Source organism: Salmo salar, chromosome ssa15 (genome assembly GCF_905237065.1).
Source record: "Salmo salar chromosome ssa15, Ssal_v3.1, whole genome shotgun sequence".
Taxonomy (NCBI): Eukaryota; Metazoa; Chordata; class Actinopteri; order Salmoniformes; family Salmonidae; genus Salmo; species Salmo salar.
In genome coordinates, this window is record NC_059456.1 from 11,843,887 (window position 1) to 11,866,191 (window position 22,305).

General features: G+C 46.8%; 1 protein-coding gene across 1 annotated transcript in view; it reads left to right on the plus strand.

Annotated features, from left to right (window-relative positions):
- Positions 1-11,639: 11,639 nt before the first annotated feature.
- Positions 11,640-22,305, plus strand: part of dmrt3a (doublesex and mab-3 related transcription factor 3a) — a 31,665-nt gene continuing 20,999 nt past the window's right edge. The window contains exon 1 of the mRNA XM_014143609.2: positions 11,640-12,495. Within this exon, the coding sequence (XP_013999084.2) occupies positions 12,111-12,495 (385 nt within the window). The 5' untranslated portion in view covers positions 11,640-12,110. The remainder of the gene's footprint in view (positions 12,496-22,305) is intronic.

Sequence of the window (22,305 nt, forward strand, 5' to 3'; positions counted from 1 at the left end):
GTCGACTAAGCCAGCACCATGCACTAGGCTTCCAGTGCATCAGCCCAGTCCAGTACGTCCTGTTCCTGCTCCCCGCACTAGCCCTGAGGTGCGTGTCCCCAGTCTGGTACCTCCACTACCAGCCCCACGCATCAGGCTTCCAGTGCGTCAGCCCAGACCCGAGCTTCCGAAGACAGTGCCTCATCCAGAGTGTCCGGTAACAGTGCCTCGTCCAGAACTTCCGGCAACAGTGCCTCGTCCAGAACTTCCGGCAACAGTGCCTCGTCCAGAACTTCCGGCAACAGTGCCTCGTCCAGAGTGTCCGGCAACAGTGCCTTGTCCAGAGTGTCCGGAACCAAGAGAGACGGCCCACTGTCCGGAACCAAGAGAAACGGCCCACTGTCCGGAACCAAGATAGACGGCCCACTGTCCAGAGCTCCCAGAGTCGTCCTACAGTCCGGAGCTCCCAGAGTCGTCCTACAGTCCGGAGCTCCCAGAGTCGTCCTACAGTCCGGAGCTCCCAGAGTTGTCCTACAGTCCGGAGCTCCCAGAGTACAGTCCAGGGTCCACAGTGACAGGCTTCAGGCAGAGGTATTCAGTGGGGGTGGACTGGTCAGGTAGGGAACTAAGGCCTGAGCCTAAGCCACCTCCACTGTAGGAGGTTTGGGGAGGGGGGGTGTAGCACGGGAGGCGTCGGTGACGGCAGCCACCCTCCCTTCCCTCCCTTTTGTAAGGGGTTTATTTTTGGTGTATTTTTGTTGTCAGGTGCATCCGGGGTCTGCACCTTTGGTGGGGGTGTACTGTCACATCCTGACCAGTAAAGGGGTTATTTGTTATTTGAGTTTGGTCAGGACGTGGCAGGGGGTATTTGTTTTATATGGTTCGGGGTGGTTTTGTATGTAGAGGGGTGTTAGATTTATGTATTCCGGGGTTTTTGGTTATTGTTCTATGTTAGTTTATTTCTATGTTCTGTCTAGTCGTTTGAATTTCTATGTTTTACTAATTGGTGTTGGGGCCTTCAGTTGGAGGCAGCTGTCTATCGTTGCCTCTGATTGATGGTCCTATAATTAGGAGTATGTTTGTTTTGGAGTTTGTCGGAGATTGTTCTTTGTATTGCTGTGTGAGCCTACAAGACTGTTTGTCGTCCGTTCATCGTTTTCTTGTTTTGTTTTGTGTTTAATAAAAATGAGCATTCACATACCCGCTGCGCCTTGGTCCATCCATTACGACGGACATGACAGAATCTCCCACCAACCACGGACCAAGCAGCGGAGGAAAGAGCAACAGGTGGACTATCAGGAGTCGTGGACCTGGGAGGAGATTAAAGCCGGAGTGGGCCAATGGAGGAAGGTGAAAGAGGACCGGGAATGTTACAGGGGTACACGGTTGGCGTTCAAACCTGAGAGGCAGCCCCAATACATTTTTTGGGGGGGCACACGGGTAGTTTGGCTGGGCGAGGATTAAGCCCCAAGCCAAATCCCCGTGCTTTTTTGAGGCAACCTATGACTGGACAGGTCCCGTGGTTCGGGGTAATGCGTACTGTGGCGAGGCTAAGTATTTTCAGGCCGGTGTGCGCAGTGCCAGCGCTCCCGCATTTGCCAGGGGGAAGTGGGCATCCAGCCAGTACGGGCGGTGCCAGTCCTGCACTTGAGACCGCCAGTGCGCCTTCACGGTCCAGTGTATCCTGTTCCCGCTCCTCGCACTAGCCGTGAGGTGCGTGTCTCCAGTCTGGCACATCCCAAGCCAGCACCACGCACTAGGCTTCCAGTGCATCAGCCCAGTCCAGTATGTCCTGTTCCTGCTCCTCGCACTAGCCTTGAGGTGCGTGTCCTTAGTCTGGCGTCGACTAAGCCAGCACCATGCACTAGGCTTCCAGTGCATCAGCCCAGTCCAGTACGTCCTGTTCCTGCTCCCCGCACTAGCCCTGAGGTGCGTGTCCCCAGTCTGGTACCTCCACTACCAGCCCCACGCATCAGGCTTCCAGTGCGTCAGCCCAGTCCCGAGCTTCCGACGACAGTGCCTCATCCAGAGTGTCCGGTAACAGTGCCTCGTCCAGAACTTCCGGCAACAGTGCCTCGTCCAGAACTTCCGGCAACAGTGCCTCGTACAGAACTTCCGGCAACAGTGCCTCGTCCAGAGTGTCCGGAACCAAGAGAGACTGCCCACTGTCCGGAACCAAGAGAGACGGCCCACTGTCCGGAACCAAGAGAGACGGCCCACTGTCCGGAACCAAGAGAGACGGCCCACTTTCCGGTACCAAGAGAGACGGCCCATTGTCCGGAGCTCCCAGAGTCGTCCTACAGTCCGGAGCTCCCAGAGTCGTCCTACAGTCCGGAGCTCCCAGAGTCGTCCTACAGTCCGGAGCTCCCCGAGTTGTCCTACAGTCCGGAGCTCCCAGAGTACAGTCCAGGGTCCACAGTGACAGGCTTCAGGCAGAGGTATTCAGTGGGGGTGGACTGGTCAGGTAGGGATCTGTATTCAGTCTCTTTTAACAGACATGCTGTGACTGGGTCCAGTCTATATTCAGTCTTGGACTATAGAGTGGGTGGTGACCATAGAAATACATATTACTATTTAATTCATTAGTTGTGACTCTATCTCCATTTGTGGCTACATTAACTCAATTGTGACTGTAGGGTGGGAGGAGTGCAGTGACAGGGAGGGAGGGAGGCCAAAGGGTGAATGGAACAGCCAGCTATCTCCTCTACCGCCTCCCATTTGCAGCCACAAGATCAGCTTCTGTGTGAAAGGGCCAGCAGCCCAGCAGCCCAGCAGCCCAGCAGGACTACAGACCAGCAGCCCAGCAGGCCTACAGCCCAGCAGGCCTACAGCCCAGCAGCCCAGCAGGTCTACAGCCCAGCAGCCCAGCAGGACTACAGACCAGCAGCCCAGCAGGCCTACAAGCCAGCAGGCCTACAGCCCAGCAACCCAGCAGCCCAGCAGGTCTACAGCCCAGCAGCCCAGCAGGCCTACAGCCCAGCAGCCCAGCAGGACTACAGACCAGCAGCCCAGCAGTTCTACAGCCCAGCAGGCCGACAGCCCAGCAGGTCTACAGCCCAGCAGCCCAGCAGGTCTACAGCTCAGCAGCCCAGCAGGCAAGCAGTCCATCAGCCCAGCAGGACTACAGCCCAGCAGCCCAGCAGTCCTAGAAGCCCAGCAGGCCTACAGCCCAGCAGGCAAGCAGTCCATCAGCCCAGCAGGACTACAGTCCATCAGCCCAGCAGACATACAGCCCAGCAGCCCAGCAGGACTACAGACCAGCAGCCCAGCAGTCCTAGAAGCCCAGCAGTCCTACAGCCCAGCAGTCCTACAGCCCAGCAGCCCAGCAAGACTACAGCCCAGCAGTCCTACAGCCCAGCAGCCCAGCAGTCCTACAGCCCAGCAGGCCTACAGCCCAGCAGACCTACAGCCCAGCAGCCCAGCAGGCCTACAGCCCAGCAGGTCCTACAGCCCAGCAAGCCTACAGCCCAGCATCCCAGCAGGCTTACAGCCCAGCAGCCCAGCAGGCCTACAGCCCAGCAGGTCCTACAGCCCTACAGCCCAGCAGCCCTACAGCCCAGCATCCCAGCAGCCCTACAGCCCAGCAGCCCTACAGCCCAGCATCCCAGCAGCCCTACAGCCCAGCAGGCCTACAGCCCAGCATCCCAGCAGGCCTACAGCCCAGCAGGCCTACAGCCCAGCAGCCCAGCAGGCCTACAGCCCAGCAGGTCCTACAGCCCAGCAAGCCTACAACCCAGCATCCCAGCAGGCTTACAGCCCAGCAGCCCAGCAGGCCTACAGCCCAGCAGGTCCTACAGCCCAGCAAGCCTACAGCCCAGCATCCCAGCAGGCTTACAGCCCAGCAGCCCAGCAGGCCTACAGCCCAGCAGGTCCTACAGCCCTACAGCCCAGCAGCCCTACAGCCCAGCATCCCAGCAGCCCTACAGCCCAGCAGCCCAGCAGGCCTACAGCCCAGCAGGCCTACAGCCCAGCAGCCCAGCAGGCCTACAGCTCAGCAGGTCCTACAGCCCAGCAGCCCTACAGCCCAGCATCCCAGCAGCCCTACAGCCCAGCAGGTCCTACAGTCCTACAGCCCAGCAGCCCAGCAGGCTTACAGCCCAGCATCCCAGCACCCCTACAGTCCTACAGACCAGCAGCCCAGCAGGCCTACAGCCCAGCAGCCCAGCAGGCTTACAGCCCAGCAGCCCTACAGCCCAGCATCCCAGCAGCCCTACAGCCCAGCATCCCAGCAGCCCTACAGCCCAGCAGCCCAGCAGGCCTACAGCCCAGCAGCCCAGCAGGCTTACAGCCCAGCAGTCCTACAGCCCAGCAGCCCAGCAGGCTTACATCCCAGCACCCCTACAGTCCTACAGCTCTACAGCTCTACAGCCCTACAGGCCTACAGCCCTCATTGTCTGTGTGACAGGGCCTACAACCCAGCAGCCCAGCAGTCTAAATAAATGTTCTATTTCATCCGTTTCTTAAAATGTTAAATTGTATGAATTTATACATTACAATGTAGGCTTAATATTTTGCAATTTTTGGTAAATCAACTAGATTTCCTTATTGATATGATTACAAATAACTCAAAGTAACTTATAACTTAAAAATGCTGCACTTATATTTACAATTTCCCGTGCTAGGGTTTCACTGTAGGTTACGGATTTTCCTGACATAACAAATCACATTCAAAGCAAAACAAATCACATTTTAAAGGGAAATTCGGGTTTGTAGGCCTGTTTGCATTATTCTGTTCAAATTGGAATTGTGTTGTGAATTTAATATAATGACGTTTTTTTGCACAGCAAAATATTTCGTCTTGACATAATGAACTGTGTTGGGCTGGACTGCATGTTAATTCCAACAAAACTCACCCTTATTTAGCATTTTAACTATGTTCATCTTAATTAAGAGTTGAATCAGTAAATTGTTTTATGTTTCCCCCCTCAGTTTCCCCTCCAACGTCTTTCTGAAATTAAAAAAAAATTAAAATCCCAACTCAAAATTTGTCCCAATAGAAACAATTATTTTCAATAACAGGCCTGTTAATATAGGACTTTTTTGAGCGTTGAAATCCACACAATTAAATAAGACTTGTAAAATCGATCTGTATTCAGTCTCTTTTAACAGACATGCTGTGACTGGGTCCAGTCTATATTCAGTCTTAGACTATAGAGTGGGTGGTGACCATAGAAATACATATTACTATTTAATTCATTGGTTGTGACTCTATCTCCATTTGTGGCTACATTAACTCAATTGTGACTGTAGGGTGGGAGGAGTGCAGTGACAGGGAGGGAGGGAGGCCATAGGGTGAATGGAACAGCCAGCTATCTCCTCTGTCGCCTCCCATTTGCAGCCACAAGATCAGCTTCTGTGTGAAAGGGCCAGCAGCCCAGCAGCCCAGCAGGACTACAGACCAGCAGCCCAGCAGGCCTACAGCCCAGCAGGCCTACAGCCCAGCAGCCCAGCAGGTCTACAGCCCAGCAGCCCAGCAGGACTACAGACCAGCAGCCCAGCAGCCCAGCAGGCCTACAGCCCAGCAGGCCTACAGCCCAGCATCCCAGCAGCCCAGCAGGTCTACAGCCCAGCAGCCCAGCAGGCCTACAGCCCAGCAGGCAAGCAGTCCATCAGCCCAGCAGGACTACAGTCCATCAGCCCAGCAGGCATACAGCCCAGCAGCCCAGCAGGACTACAGACCAGCAGCCCAGCAGTCCTAGAAGCCCAGCAGTCCTACAGCCCAGCAGTCCTACAGCCCAGCAGCCCAGCAAGACTACAGCCCAGCAGTCCTACAGCCCAGCAGGCCTACAGCCCAGCAGACCTACAGCCCAGCAGCCCAGCAGGTCTACAGCCCAGCATGTCCTACAGCCCAGCAAGCCCACCGCCCAGCATCACAGCAGGCTTACAGCCCAGCAGCCCAGCAGGCCTACAGCCCAGCAGGTCCTACAGCCCTACAGCCCAGCAGCCCTACAGCCCAGCATCCCAGCAGCCCTACAGCCCAGCAGCCCTACAGCCCAGCATCCCAGCAGCCCTACAGCCCAGCAGGCCTACAGCCCAGCATCCCAGCAGGCCTACAGCCCAGCAGGCCTACAGCCCAGCAGCCCAGCAGGCCTACAGCCCAGCAGGTCCTACAGCCCAGCAAGCCTACAGCCCAGCATCCCAGCAGGCTTACAGCCCAGCAGCCCAGCAGGCCTACAGCCCAGCAGGTCCTACAGCCCAGCAAGCCTACAGCCCAGCATCCCAGCAGGCTTACAGTCCAGCAGCCCAGCAGGCCTACAGCCCAGGAGGTCCTACAGCCCTACAGCCCAGCAGCCCTACAGCCCAGCATCCCAGCAGCCCTACAGCCCAGCAGCCCAGCAGGCCTACAGCTCAGCAGGTCCTACAGCCCAGCAGCCCTACAGCCCAGCATCCCAGCAGCCCTACAGCCCAGCAGGTCCTACAGCCCTACAGCCCAGCAGCCCAGCAGTCCTACAGCCCAGCAGCCCAGCAGGCTTACAGCCCAGCATCCCAGCACCCCTACAGTCCTACAGACCAGCAGCCCAGCAGGCCTACAGCCCAGCAGCCCAGCAGGCTTACAGCCCAGCAGCCCTACAGCCCAGCATCCCAGTAGCCCTACAGCCCAGCAGCCCAGCAGGCTTACAGCCCAGCAGTCCTACAGCCCAGCAGCCCAGCAGGCTTACATCCCAGCACCACTACAGCCCTACAGGTCTACAGCTCTACAGCCCTACAGGCCTACAGCCCTCATTGTCTGTGTGACAGGGCCTACAACCCAGCAGCCCAGCAGTCTAAATAAATGTTCTATTTCATCCGTTTCTTAAAATGTTAAATTGTATGAATTTATACATTACAATGTAGGCTTAATATTTTGCAATTTTTGGTAAATCAACTAGATTTCCTTATTGATATGATTACAAATAACTCAAAGTAACTTATAACTTAAAAATGCTGCACTTATATTTACAATTTCCCGTGCTAGGGTTTCACTGTAGGTTACGGATTTTCCTGACATAACAAATCACATTCAAACCAAAACAAATCACATTTTAAAGGGAAATTCGGGTTTGTAGGCCTGTTTGCATTATTCTGTTCAAATTGGAATTGTGTTGTGAATTTAATATAATGACGTTTTTTTGCAGAGCAAAATATTTCGTCTTGACATAATGAACTGTGTTGGGCTGGACTGCATGTTAATTCCAACAAAACTCACCCTTATTTAGCATTTTAACTATGTTCATCTTAATTAAGAGTTGAATCAGTAAATTGTTTTATGTTTCCCTCCTCAGTTTCCCCTCTAACGTCTTTCTGAAATAAAAAATAAAAAAAATCCAAACTCAAAATTTGTCCCAATAGAAACAATTATTTTCAATAACAGGCCTGTTAATATAGGACTTTTTTGAGCGTTGAAATCCACACCTTTATGTCAATGACTATTAAAGTATATTCGTTAATAAAGGTTCATGTCAATTGCCTTTTTACATTTAGATGGGGAGCAGATATATTTATATATATATAAAAAAAAAATATTGTGCATTTTTACACTCTACTAACCATGACTAACCATCCATATTCGCAGCCTATCTCCCCTCCCACTACGTCTCCAGTTCAGACCGCGGCCCTGCGCGCCGTTCTATCCGTCACCTTGAGCTCCCGTTCCCTCTGCTCTGCTCGGTCTAATTAAAAGCTTAATAGCCCTCGAGACAGGGTCCATGCGGTGAGTTTACCCGGTCCTCGGTTCTCAGAGCCGCGTGCCTCGGATCCCATTATTTGCTTGAATAAACCTTTTTAGGGCCAGAAATGTGACACGGGGGTGTCCGGTGTTGTGTTTCTATGGCCTGCCGCTATAAGCCGAGGCCAGGGGGGGACATCAGATCAACAGAGGGGTTTTAATACCCTACATCATTAAGTCCGTATAGCACTAGATTGTGTTTAATGGTGAGAACGAACGGGTGTAGAACTATTATATTTGGTGTGAATTAATTAAATATAATGATGAAAATTACTGCTCAGAATTTCATTACGTAAATAGTGCCAAATAGAAACCGGTGAAATAACCAAATAGCCATGCAGAGACAGGGCTATATGAATTTGAGAGATTAGAGCCAATTCCTTTTATGGCTTAGTGTAGGTCCTACTTTCAATTCAATACCATATACACCTGAGTATAGGCTTTTAATCCTTGTTGCTCCGTGAGCTTCAACGCCTCTAAAACTATTTATATAACCCGATTTGGATGTTTGGAGTCAAATTGTTTCATAGTCACTGTGGTAATTTCATACAGCCAATGTTGCTCAGGGCTTGACATTAACTTTGTTTGCCTCTTGTCCATCAGATAAGTAGGACTGATTTTTTTACTTGTCCTAAAGCTGAAGCCACTTGTCCCCACAAAAAAAAGGTTCCTAACACCATTGCCAAAAAGGTGACTGAAAATGAGGGAAGTACATAGGATGGATATGAAATCATTTTATGCGCTTGCCCATAGACGATGCTATCGGCCTTTAATTAACGGCCTTCCTAAATAAAATGTTATGATGCATTTGGCTGGCCTGCCACGGGAGGGATGAGAGCAATCATGACATTGACTAAATATATTTACTGGAGACAAATATTTTCGAAGAGCCTAATTCCACTCTGGTGGAGCTGTGGATCTAAATAGATGTGTAGTAGGCTAGGTCTATCTGTAGTAGGCTAGGTCTATCTGTAGTAGGCTAGGTCTATCTGTAGTAGGCTAGGTCTATCTGTAGAAGCCAAGGCCTATCTGGCTATCTGTAGTAGTATAGGTCTATCTGTCTATCTGTAGTAGTATAGGTCTATCTGGCTATCTGTAGTAGTATAGGTATATCTGGCTATCTGTAGTAGTATAGGTCTATCTGTAGTAGTATAGGCCTATCTGGCTATCTGTAGTAGTATAGGTCTATCTGGCTATCTGTAGTAGTATAGGTCTATCTGGCTATCTGTAGTAGTATAGGTCTATCTGTAGTAGTATAGGCCTATCTGGCTATCTGTAGTAGTATAGGTCTATCTGGCTATCTGTAGTAGCCAAGGCCTATCTGGCTATCTGTAGTAGCCAAGGCCTATCTGGCTATCAGTAGTAGTATAGGTCTATCTGGCTATCTGTAGTAGCCAAGGCCTATCTGGCTATCTGTAGTAGCCAAGGCCTATCTGGCTATCTGTAGTAGTATAGGCCTATCTGGCTATCTGTAGTAGTATAGGTATATCTGGCTATCTGTAGTAGTATAGGTCTATCTGTAGTAGTATAGGCCTATCTGGCTATCTGTAGTAGTATAGGTCTATCTGGCTATCTGTAGTAGTATAGGTCTATCTGGCTATCTGTAGTAGTATAGGTCTATCTGTAGTAGTATAGGCCTATCTGGCTATCTGTAGTAGTATAGGTCTATCTGGCTATCTGTAGTAGCCAAGGCCTATCTGGCTATCTGTAGTAGCCAAGGCCTATCTGGCTATCTGTAGTAGTATAGGTCTATCTGGCTATCTGTAGTAGCCAAGGCCTATCTGGCTATCTGTAGTAGCCAAGGCCTATCTGGCTATCTGTAGTAGTATAGGCCTATCTGGCTATCTGTAGTAGTATAGGCCTATCTGGCTATCTGTAGTAGTATAGGCCTATCTGGCTATCTGTAGTAGTATAGGTCTATCTGGCTATCTGTAGTAGTATAGGCCTATCTGGCTATCTGTAGTAACCAAGGCCTATCTGGCTATCTGTAGTAGCCAAGGCCTATCTGGCTATCTGTAGTAGCCAAGGCCTATCTGGCTATCTGTAGTAGTATAGGCCTATCTGGCTATCTGTAGTAGTATAGGCCTATCTGGCTATCTGTAGTAGTATAGGTCTATCTGGCTATCTGTAGTAGTATAGGTCTATCTGGCTATCTGTAGTAGTATAGGCCTATCTGGCTATCTGTAGTAGTATAGGCCTATCTGTCTATCTGTAGTAGTATAGATCTATCTGGCTATCTGTAGTAGTATAGGCCTATCTGGCTATCTGTAGTAGTATAGGTCTATCTGGCTATCTGTAGTAGTATAGGTCTATCTGGCTATCTGTGGTAGCCAAGGTCTATCTGGCTATCTGTAGTAGTATAGGTCTATCTGGCTATCTGTAGTAGTATAGGCCTATCTGTCTATCTGTAGTAGTATAGGTCTCTCTGGCTATCTGTAGTAGCCAAGGCCTATCTGGCTATCTGTAGTAGTATAGGCCTATCTGGCTATCTGTAGTAGTATAGGTCTATCTGGCTATCTGTAGTAGCCAAGGCCTATCTGGCTATCTGTGGTAGAATAGGTTTATCTGGCTATCTGTAGTAGTATAGGTCTATCTGGCTATCTGTGGTAGCCAAGGCCTATCTGGCTATCTGTAGTAGTATAGGTCTATCTGTAGTAGTATAGGCCTATCTGGCTATCTGTAGTAGCCAAGGCCTATCTGGCTATCTGTGGATCTAAATAGATGTGTAGTAGGCTAGGTCTATCTGTAGTAGGCTAGGTCTATCTGTGCGTCTGTGTGTGGCGAAGCGTGCAGATGGAGCGATTGACAGTTAACGAGCTTCGCTGGCTGTGCGTCTTGTGATGGGTTGTAAATCATCATGGGCTGCAGAGCAACTCTCCAGTCCTCAGAACTGAATCACTATAAACTGATCCCATGTTTTCCTCCTCTCTTATTAGGCCCAGGCTACTATATATGTATGTGCTGTAGGTAGGTTGCACATTTCTGGAATACTATCGAAATAGCCCGAGGCCAACTTCGCATTTCTTTCCTCAGCTTTCCTCCGCTGTAGACTCAGTTTTCTTCTGACTCCTCATTAGATTTTCCCATCTTGGTACTGTTTGCTCCATTTCACGTGTTGTGGCCTAAAATATTTGTCATTCAAAATAAATCTGTGAATGAAGAATGGCATGGACTCCGACTTTCAGAATTATTCCCATTTAAAAGCTGCAAACATTAAGACATTAAACACTTTATTTGAACATTTTTAGAAAATACTCATTATAACTTTAACTTCTCTTATTGCTTTTATGATATTTCAGTTAGTAGGATGAGGCTTTTGGTCGTTTGGTTCGCTATGGCAAGGATTTGTTCTAGCCTCGCATGAATCATTTCTGTCTTATAATGCTTTGCTCAACTGTTAGGTTCGTTCCAATGTATCATCTGATTTTTATATTTTGCTGTTGTTTCTTCTATCTCTCATTATTACCTTACGTCTCCCATGTTTTGGGGTTATTTAAAAACAACTTAAAACTTGCTGAGATATTTTGCGCTGCTTTGTTGAGGCTTTAAGCTCTGTCTACATCATTCTCTTGCTTTGTGTAAATATAACATATTAATTGAAATAGATTATAGCGAATAGGAATATAGACAATTTACTCAGTGTCAACCATGCATTGCCCTGCTGTGCGCTGCGGCAACGCCGCTGCCTGATCCAGTTCTGATCGCAGTAATTGCTTGATATTGTGATTTGTTTTAACTTCTCCATTCGGACCACTGCAATCTATATTCTGGTTGTCCGACTATTTTTTTTTGTACTTGCCCCAGACAAGCGGACAATCCTTAATGTCTCAGTCCTGTTGCTGTGTGTTTTGTCAATGCCCTGTAGCCTACTAGTCCCAACAGTCTGACATAACTGCCTTCTGGGCTGCATCGCTTTATTGCACTTAGGTTAAATAAGGCTTATTCTATAGGCCTTCAGCACGTCGGCTTCTGATTTATGAGCTCTAGAATTCATTCTTCCATACGAGTAACCGTTCAATGTAAACGTTTAATTAAGTGTGTGGCATTCATTGTCCCGCTAGAGTCTGCGTAACCACGGAACATCTACCTCTCTCTCTCTCCCCAAGGATTCGTTGAGCGGGTGCCAGTGATGCGCAACAGAATTTAGTAACTCGCCTCCATAAGTGCGTGTCAGGTGGAGGCTGATGCACGTGTGTCTTTATTGCCAGGGAGACAGGAGAGGTAGAGGTGGATCCAACCAGCACCTCCTATCATGCAGACAGGACAGCGTGTAGCGAACAGCGACAGGACTTGATCTCTCCCTTCTATCTGACAACTCTACTCTGCCTGGCGCCTCCATCACTTTGAGGAGGTGAAGTAGTGAGAGTGTGTTTGACTGACTGGCTGACTGACTGACTGGCTGGCTGGCTGACTAACGGTGTGAGAAATGAATGGCTACGGATCGCCCTACCTGTACATGGGGGGCCCAGTGACCCAGGCCCGAGCGCCGCTCCAGAGGACCCCCAAGTGCGCTCGGTGCCGGAACCACGGCGTCCTGTCCTGGCTGAAGGGCCACAAGCGATACTGCCGCTTCAAGGACTGCACCTGTGAAAAATGCATCCTGATCATCGAGAGGCAGCGGGTCATGGCGGCGCAGGTGGCGCTTCGCAGACAGCAGGCCAACGAGAGTCTGGAGAGCCTCATCCCGGAGTCTCTGAGAGCTCTGCCCGGCATCACGGTGCCTGGACCCGGCGAGGGGAACCAGGGCCTGCCGCCCCGTTCTGGAGGAATGGACCTCCTATGGACCTCGAAACAGACTGCCAACATGCAGGGTAAGATGATGATAATAGTAATAATAATCAAAATAATAACATTCATAATACGCTTTTATAAAGCCTATAGGTTTGATTTATGAACTTTTATTCATATATATATATATATATGTATAAAAATCATTACAAAAATATATCTCAAACCTGCTGTATTTTATAAAGTTACAACAAAACCTGAGAAAGAGCCGACGTTTGGACAATTTAGTTAAACATGGGTAGCCTACATTTAGGCTATTGGCTGTAAACTGCGGCTAATGACAACACTGCAATGGCAACATTGCAAAACGCATTGCATTAGACTCAAAATTAAAATAAACAAGAATAGCCTTTTATTGTAATTATTTCTTTAAAGTTGTAGGCAATTTCTTTATCATAGATATTCAAGCTATTTAACTTTCTAAAACGGCAAGCGTCACTACATAAAGGCGATCAGCTTTCTTTTTTATTGTGTGTAGCTTAATATAATGTTTATACGGCTTTTAATTGGTTTGAGAAATTAAATGAATACAGACGTGATATTGTACTTCACAAGCCAAAGCATGTTACGGGTGTTCAACCCAGAGGTTATGTCACCGGTGGTCTGACCTAACAGAGACACATTAATACACATTGTTTATTTCCAGAACGCTATATCCACCAATTTTTTCGTATTTGTGTTTTTTATTTTTAAATGAGTAATGAATGCTATGTGTTTGTAAAATACAGTATTACTGCCCTCATATTTTGTATTCATAGATATTAGAACCCCTCTTTTTCTACCTTCTCTCTATTAAATCATCTGTTATTTTTATGAAGGTAAAAATACTTCTAACAATTACAATCAAAGTCACAACGTTACTAGATTCTATGAAATTCTTAAAATGACATATGGCCAATCATGAAAATTGTAGATAAAATACAAAATGTTTATTTTCAGATATTAATTTCATCTACAAAATTAACTCATGCAAAAGATAAACAAGGGACACACATAAACCCAAACTTTAGAAGCACAACGCACCGTTAGAAAATCACAGCAGCCCTACCAATTAAAGCTGAGGAAAGGGGCTGAAGAAAAGTAAATCCTTTATCCTATACTCCTCTAACAAGTATCCATGTAAGACAACATCAACGGAACAGAATGTATTTTTCTCCAGAGCCTGAATGTATTTTTCTCCAGAGCCTGAATGTATTTTTCTCCAGAGCCTGAATGTATTTTTCTCCAGAGCCTGAATGTATTTTTCTCCAGAGCCTGAATGTATTTTTCTCCAGAGCCTGTCCGTTCCCGATGGTGAAGGCCGGGGAATAGAGGCGAATGTCCCGGAGAATCAGAATGCAGGGTTCGAGTCCCGGGTTGTTTGTGTCGCCTGGTGGAGATTTTCAGCCATATTTGTTCCAGCCTGAAGATTATAGAATATGAGTATACAAACAATAATCAAGACACACATTACATTTGTACACACACACACACACACACACACACTTCTGTAAGCAAGACCTTAATCTGCATTGGGTTGAGTCCAGACACTGCATGGTTTACAGTATTACATTGTTGTTGTACTGCGTCTGGTCCCCAGACCACATATTGAGTGTTTCGGTCTTGATAACCGTCCAAACTCAACTCCATGATGTGCGATGGAGTTGATCTGTGATTAGTGTGGGAGGACTGGAGCTCCGACGACACATAAAATTAATATTTCAGCACAAAGAATAGGATAATGTCATGTGTAAATGCGGGCTATTTCTTTGGTGCTGAAATACGTAGTTTTTCCTACATTTTTTTTTTTTTAAATCGCTTTGGTACTATTTTCACAAGTATGTGGTAAATTTTCACAACTCTTAGTACAAAACTTCAAACTGGTCACACTTGTAACGCAGCCAGTCCATCTAAAACCTGTCATTGTGTATTTATTTGGATTGTAAACATCTATCACCACACATGCATTGATTCAAAATATACGTTTATTGTGAAATGTAATGACAACATTGGTTTAAACGCCAAAACACAACATAATATCTTTCAATGTAGTCGTTTTAACTACCTGTTAATCCAGTAGCAAAGCTGTTTCAAGATACGTTTTCAAATCGTTCTTAGAAGAGCTGAAAGTAACATGCTGCGGTACTGTAAATCACATTAGGAAATACACTTACATTACCCAACAACATGGACAGACAATCTATAATGTCCATAATCTATCCAATGTGTAATCAAAGGTGTGATCAATGAAGACATCCTCTACAATCATGCGTCAACAACAACAAAAAAAACATTTAATTTTTCAGACATAATTGCAACATAGGTGTGCTGTCAGTAATCAAATGTAAGAAATTAAATCAAACAAATGAAATGAATGAAAATAAAATATAACGTTTAGGACGCATTAATTTGCATCAAGCCTGTCTTGAGCATTTGGACATACATTTTCATCCACATCAAGAGTGAAAGTCCTCGCAGTCTATGCACCGCGGGAAAAATATTTTGTCATGTCGTATCCAAGCTTGACATTAGGCTGCATTGATGTCGTCGCATACCTCATTCATGGCCTGCTGAAATAAAATGTCTCAATAAGGTTGAGGAAAGGAGAGTATGGGGACAGGTAAAGGTTCGGGGATGGGGATGGGCCCAAACCACGTCTGAATCACCTCTGCATGGTAGAACCTGACGTTGTCCCACACAGGTCTGCTCAATTTCTTTGAGAAACACAACGAAATGTGCAGCGTTGTAGGATCCAAGTAATGGCCTACATCGTAAAAACACCGTCTCCAGACATAGCTGCGGACATGTTTCCCCAACGCTGTCCAGAGGTTCCGCCACGGCATCTAGCTGTTGGCAAGGTTGAAGCCTGCTTCATCAACGATGGTCTAAAGTAGCATCAAGCTCCATCACCCTCTAAAAATATATTTTGGTTAGTTATTTTTACAGTATAGTTCCAATATGATATTGTGAAGTAGCATGTGCATCAAATTGTAACAGTATTTGCAATTTTATTTAACCTTTATTTAACTAGGTAAGTCAGTTAAAGAACTAATTGTTATTTACAGTGACCCCTACACCGGCCAAACCCTCCCGTAACCCGGACAACGCCGTCCTATGGGACTCCCGATCACAGCCGGATGTGATTTATTTTTATTTTTTATTTGACCTTTATTTAACCAGGTAGGCTAGTTGAGAACAAGTTCTCATTTACAACTGCGACCTGGCCAAGATAAAGCAAAGCAGTGTGACACAAACAACAACAGAGTTACACATGGAATAAACAAACATACTGTCAATAGTACAATAGAAAAGGTCTATTATACAGTGTGTGCAAATGAGGTAGGATAAGGGAGGTAAGCCAATGAATAGGCCATAGTGGCTAAATAATTACAATATAGCAATTTAACACTGGAGTGATAGATGTGCAGAAGATGAGTGTGCAAGTAGAGATACTGGGGTGCAACGGAGCAAAATAAATAAAATAACTGTATTGGGATGAGCTATGTACAGGTGCAGTGATCTGTGAGCTGGTGCTTAAAGCTAGTGAGGGAGATATGAGTGATACAGCTCGGGATCGAACCCGGGTCTGTAGTGACGCCTCTAGCACTGCTATGCAGTGCCTTAGACTGCTGCGCCACTCAGTCCCCTATAGAGTCCAGTTCTTTCACCCAGTTGTTGTTTTTCTCAAAAAGGCAACAGGTAAATGTCTTTCTTAGATACCTGCTGCCTCTTCAAAAGGCAAGCAATTGTTGGAAGGTTGATTGATGCCACATTGGAAAAGGTGTCATCGTTCTCCTCAATGGCCTGATTTATATGTCATCCACCCACACTCGTCACTGCTCAACTCCACCGACGTCGAAGCTACAGGCCGCCCACACTCGCCACTGCTCAACTCCACCGACGTCAAAGCTACAGGCCGCCCACACTCATCACTGCTCAACTCCATCGACGTCAAAGCTACAGGCCGCCCACACTCGCCACTGCTCAACTCCACCGACGTCAAAGCTACAGGCCGCCCACACTCGACACTGCTCAACTCCACCGATGTCAAAGCTACAGGCCGCCCACACTAGTCACTGCTCAACTCCACCGACGTCAAAGCTACAGGCCGCCCACACTCATCACTGCTCAACTCCACCGACGTCAAAGCTACAGGCCGCCCACACTCGCCACTGCTCAACTCCACCGACGTCAAAGCTACAGGCCGCCCACACTCGCCACTGCTCAACTCCACCGACGTCGAAGCTACAGGCCGCCCACACTAGTCACTGCTCAACTCCACCGACGTCAAAGCTACAGGCCGCCCACACTCATCACTGCTCAACTCCACCGACGTCAAAGCTACAGGCCGCCCACACTCGCCACTGCTCAACTCCACCGACGTCAAAGCTACAGGCCGCCCACACTCGCCACTGCTCAACTCCACCGACGTCGAAGCTACAGGCCGCCCACACTCGCCACTGCTCAACTCCATCGACGTCAAAGCTACAGGCCGCCCACACTCGCCACTGCTCAACTCCACCGACGTCGAAGCTACAGGCCGCCCACACTCGTCACTGCTCAACTCCACCGACGTCGAAGCTACAGGCCGCCCACACTCGTCACTGCTCAACTCCATCGACGTCGAAGCTACAGGCCGCCCACACTCGTCACTGCTCAACTCCACCGACGTCGAAGCTACAGGCCGCCCACACTCGTCAAGGCTCAACTCCACCGACGTCGAAGCTACAGGCCGCCCACACTCGTCACTGCTCAACTCCACCGACGTCGAAGCTACAGGCCGCCCACACTCGCCACTGCTCAACTCCACCGACGTCGAAGCTACAGGCCGCCCACACTCGTCACTGCTCAACTCCACCGACGTCAAAGCTACAGGCCGCCCACACTCGTCACTGCTCAACTCCACCGATGTCAAAGCTACAGGCCGCCCACACTCGTCACTGCTCAACTCCACCGATGTCGAAGCTACAGGCCGCCCACACTCGTCACTGCTCAACTCCATCGACGTCGAAGCTACAGGCCGCCCACACTCGTCACTGCTCAACTCCACCGACGTCGAAGCTACAGGCCGCCCACACTCGTCACTCCTCAGCTCCACCGACGTCGAAGCTACAGGCCGCCCACACTCGTCACTGCTCAACTCCACCGACGTCAAAGCTACAGGCCGCCCACACTCGTCACTGCTCAACTCCACCGACGTCAAAGCTACAGGCCGCCCACACTAGTCACTGCTCAACTCCATCGACGTCAAAGCTACAGGCCGCCCACACTCGTCACTGCTCAACTCCATCGACGTCAAAGCTACAGGCCGCCCACACTCGTCACTGCTCAACTCCATCGACGTCAAAGCTACAGGCCGCCCACACTCGTCACTGCTCAACTCCACCGACGTCAAAGCTACAGGCCGCCCACACTCGTCACTGCTCAACTCCACCGACGTCAAAGCTACAGTCCGCACACAATAGTCGCTGCTCAAATACATCGTACATCATGGAGTTGAGGTTACTTAGCTTGGTGTTGGATACGTTTTTACTTGGCCTTGACTCTGACTCAGTCTCAAACAATGAGGACTCGTAATTTCTCCCCAAGACCAGCCGAGACCAGCGGAGTTCAAAAAAATCGGAATTACAGTCAGATAAGGTAAAGAAACCAAGATATCCCACTCCTTAATTTTTCAGGCCGTGGCCGCTCTGGTCTGCTTATTGCCCATGCCGGCAGAGGGGGTGCTCAAGATATGATACAGCAGAGGCGTCAAACTCATTCCATGGAGGGCCTAGTGTCTGCAGATTTTAGTTTTTTCCTTTCAATGAAGCCCTGGACAACCAGGTTTGGGGAGTTCCTGACTAATTAGTGACCTAAATTCATCAATGAAGTACAAGGGAGGAACAAAAACCTACAGACACTCTGCCCTCTGTGGAATGAGTTTGACACCTATGTGGTAGAGAAAGGAGACTTCTCACCAGCTAATTGTTTCTGGTCGGGGTGGGTGGGGAGAGGATATTAAGTAGACTAGAGCCAGCTGTTCCCTCTCTCACATGAGCATGCCAGAGATTATGGAGGAACCGTGAGCATGCCAGAGATTATGGAGAAACCGTGAGCATGCCAGAGATTATGGAGGAACCGTGAGCATGCCAGAGATTATGGATGAACTGTGAGCATGCCAGAGATTATGGAGGAACCGTGAGCATGCCAGAGATTATGGAGGAACCGTGAGCATGCCAGAGATTATGGAGGAACCGTGAGCATGCCAGAGATTATGGAGGAACCGTGAGCATGCCAGAGATTATGGAGGAACCGTGAGCATGCCAGAGATTATGGAGGAATCGTGAGCATGCCAGAGATTATGGAGGAACCGTGAGCATGCCAGAGATTATGGAGGAACCGTGAGCATGCCAGAGATTATGGAGGAACCGTGAGCATGCCAGAGATTATGGAGGAACCTTGAGCATGCCAGAGATTATGGAGGAACCGTGGGCATGCCAGAGATTATGGATGAACCGTGAGCATGCCAGAGATTATGGAGGAACCGTGAGCATGCCAGAGATTATGGAGGAACCGTGAGCATGCCAGAGATTATGGAGGAACCGTGAGCATGCCAGAGATTATGGATGAACCGTGAGCATGCCAGAGATTATGGAGGAACTGTGTGAATCCACACTCCTTACATGACATATTAATATCTCATTGACTATTGAAACATGGGCTTCCTTCCTTTCTCGTAATCTTAGTTACCTACTGTCCTTTGCTTTGGTTTAAAGGTGCACCATGCAGAAATAGCCATTTCCTGGTTGCAAAAACACTAATAGTTAATTTCAGTTTCTACGACAAAACAAGCAAGGATAGTGTCGAGAATCATTGTACGATCTAAACCACTGTGAAATATATTTTCGAAAACCAAAAATATAGTATTTTCAGCTGTTTGAAGCTGGTGTACAAAACCCAAAGTAAAAGATGGAAAAAACCTAGACATTTAAGAACAGGCAAGCATAGAAATAGTGCACATAGAACAGATCTACCTCTTCTTAGACTGGCTTTCAATGGGAATGACAGATCTATAACACATAGAACAGATCTACCTCTTCTTAGACTGGCTTTTAATGAGAATTATGACGTTATGACACAGTCCAGTTATAACCATGTCATAACATTTCATAACAGCTGACATAACTTGTCATAACTGTTATAATATGGTCATAACACTATCATAACACATATTTAGACCTGTTGTGACATATATTGCGTTATTTTATGTCTGGTTATGACACCTACATAAGTGTGTCAAACGCTTTTTAAAATATTTTTTTAATTTTTTTATTGACCAGATTAAATTAACACTGTTATTGCGCACATGTTGACGTCAGACATGCGCCTACCCCAATACTCTGTTTCTGATGACTGGGATGAATGCAGGAGCAGATTTCAGGAGCAGGACCAGACACCCTCTTCGTGACTGAGGACTGACATAAGGGCCTATCTGGCGGATATGATCATGATGGTCATAATTGATGAAAAAAATATGACTGTAAAGAATTCATTATAACAACAACAAAAGATTTAAGATACAAACTTTCAAATGAAAGGGGTAAATATATCGGTCATGACAGGGTTATGACAAGTTATGTCAGCTGTTATGACCCATTATGACATAGTTATGACATGTTATGACACCATTCTGAATGTCTGCAGAATCCATATGTTGTTCTGAAATATGAACATAGAAATACTGGACGTTTTCTACTTTTATTATGGTGCTGATTTGACACAATTACTAACATGGTCTTGAATTGGACTCACATTTTTCTGGTCTCGGTCTTGACTCTGTCTCGGAACCATCGTCCCAGTCCCGATGTTGACTTGGTAATAATGTGTAAATGTTGTACAATCCAGGTGTGGAAAGCTCTTACAGTTACCCAGAAAGTATTGACTCAGGACTGTGAATACTTATGTAGATGCTTATTTCTGTATTTCATTTTCAAAACATTTTTTTCATAAAAAAAATAAACAAATACATGTTTTTATTTTGTAATTATGGGGTATTGTGTGTAGATTGGTGAGATTTTTTTTTTTTAATCCATTTGGAATTCAGGCTGCAACACAACAAAATGTGAAATTAGTCAAGGGGTATGAATACATTCTGAAGGACGGTATGTGCACTGGTGGTATGAGAAGCACCCTCAGGGTCATGCTGCCTTTACTCTCTGGGGGACGAAAACATTTGAGCGGAGAGTCAAAATGGAATGCCTAAACTTGGATGAACATCAAATCAATATGTAGCTAGCTAGCGATAGCTACCTAAAGTAACTGTGTCTGTATCCAGACTGAGACTACGTAGCTAACTCATAGATATGATTAGGCTAAAAATCATACAGCAACTGAAACACCATAAAAGCAATAGTTATAACCTTGCCAACTAGCTAGCTAGCTAGCAACCATTTTTTCAGGAACTCAGAGACAGGGAATAGGCCTATCTAAGTAATATCTCTAGCTGGTCTAGCTAGCTAGCACCGAGGTAAAGTTCGTTCAGACATTCAACAGACATTCATCAGACATTTCAATCAGACATTCATCAGACATTCATCAGACATTCATCAGACATTCACCAAAAGCCATTTAAAATTTAAAAATCAATAAAAAATTCACAGTTTGTCACAGAATCATAATTATTCATTATTCTAGAAATGTCTAGTATACTTTTACCACCTGCTTTGAGTAGAAATTCCAGTTTTGACTTGATAGAAATACATAAAATCTATAAAATGCCATTTAAAGCGGTATAAATCAATAACTAATTCACCGTTTGTCACAGAAACATCAAACTAGGTATGATTTAATCTATAAATGTCTAGCATACTTTTACACCCTTTGTTTTAAATACAAGTTCCAGTTTTGATTTGATAGAGGGCATGTAGTCCGTTTAGAGGGTGTTTTGTCAAAGTTCTAACCAGTCTGTTATACCCTATTAGAAGAGGCCTGGCATAAACTTCTGCATCTTCAGTCAGGTTAAATTAGATTACAGGAAAAAACTACGGGATGTAGAGGTCAGGCCTGACTAACAAAGAAGACAAGTGGATGCATCAAGAGGACCAAGACAACCAAGAGGATCAACATGGACATTCCACAGTGGAGATAAGGAAAACTAAGAATAACATACACTACTGTTCGAAAGTTTGGGGTCACTTAGAAAATTCCTTATTTTTTAAAGAAAAGCACATTTTTGGGCCATTAAAATAGCATCAAATTGATCAGAAATACAGTGTAGAAATTGTTAATGTTGTAAATAACTATTGCAGCTTGAAACTGCAGATTTTTTATGAAATATCTACATAGGCGTACAGAGGCCCATTATCAGCAACCATCACTCCTGTGTTCCAATGGCACGTTGTGTTAGCTAATCCAAGTTTATCATTCTAAAAGGCTAATTGATCATTAGAAAACCCTTTTGCAATTATGTTAGCACAGTTGAAAACTGTTGTTCTGATGAAATAAGCAATAAAACTGGCCTTCTTTAGACTAGTTGAGTATCTGGAGCATCAGCATTTGTGGGTTCGATTACAGGCTCAAAATGGCCAGAAACAAAGAGCTTTCTTCTGAAACTCGTCAGTCTATTCTTGTTCTGAAAAAGGAAGGCTATTCCATGCGAGAAATTGCCAAGAAACTGAAGATCTCGTAAAATGCTGTTTACTACTCCCTTCACAGAACAGAGCAAACTGGCTCTAACCAGAATAGAAAAAGGAGTGGGAGGCCCCGGTGCACAACTGAGCAAGAGGACAAGTACATTAGAGTGTCTAGTTTGAGAAACAGATGCCTCACAAGTCCTCAACAGGCAGCGTCATTAAATAGTACCCGCAAAACAC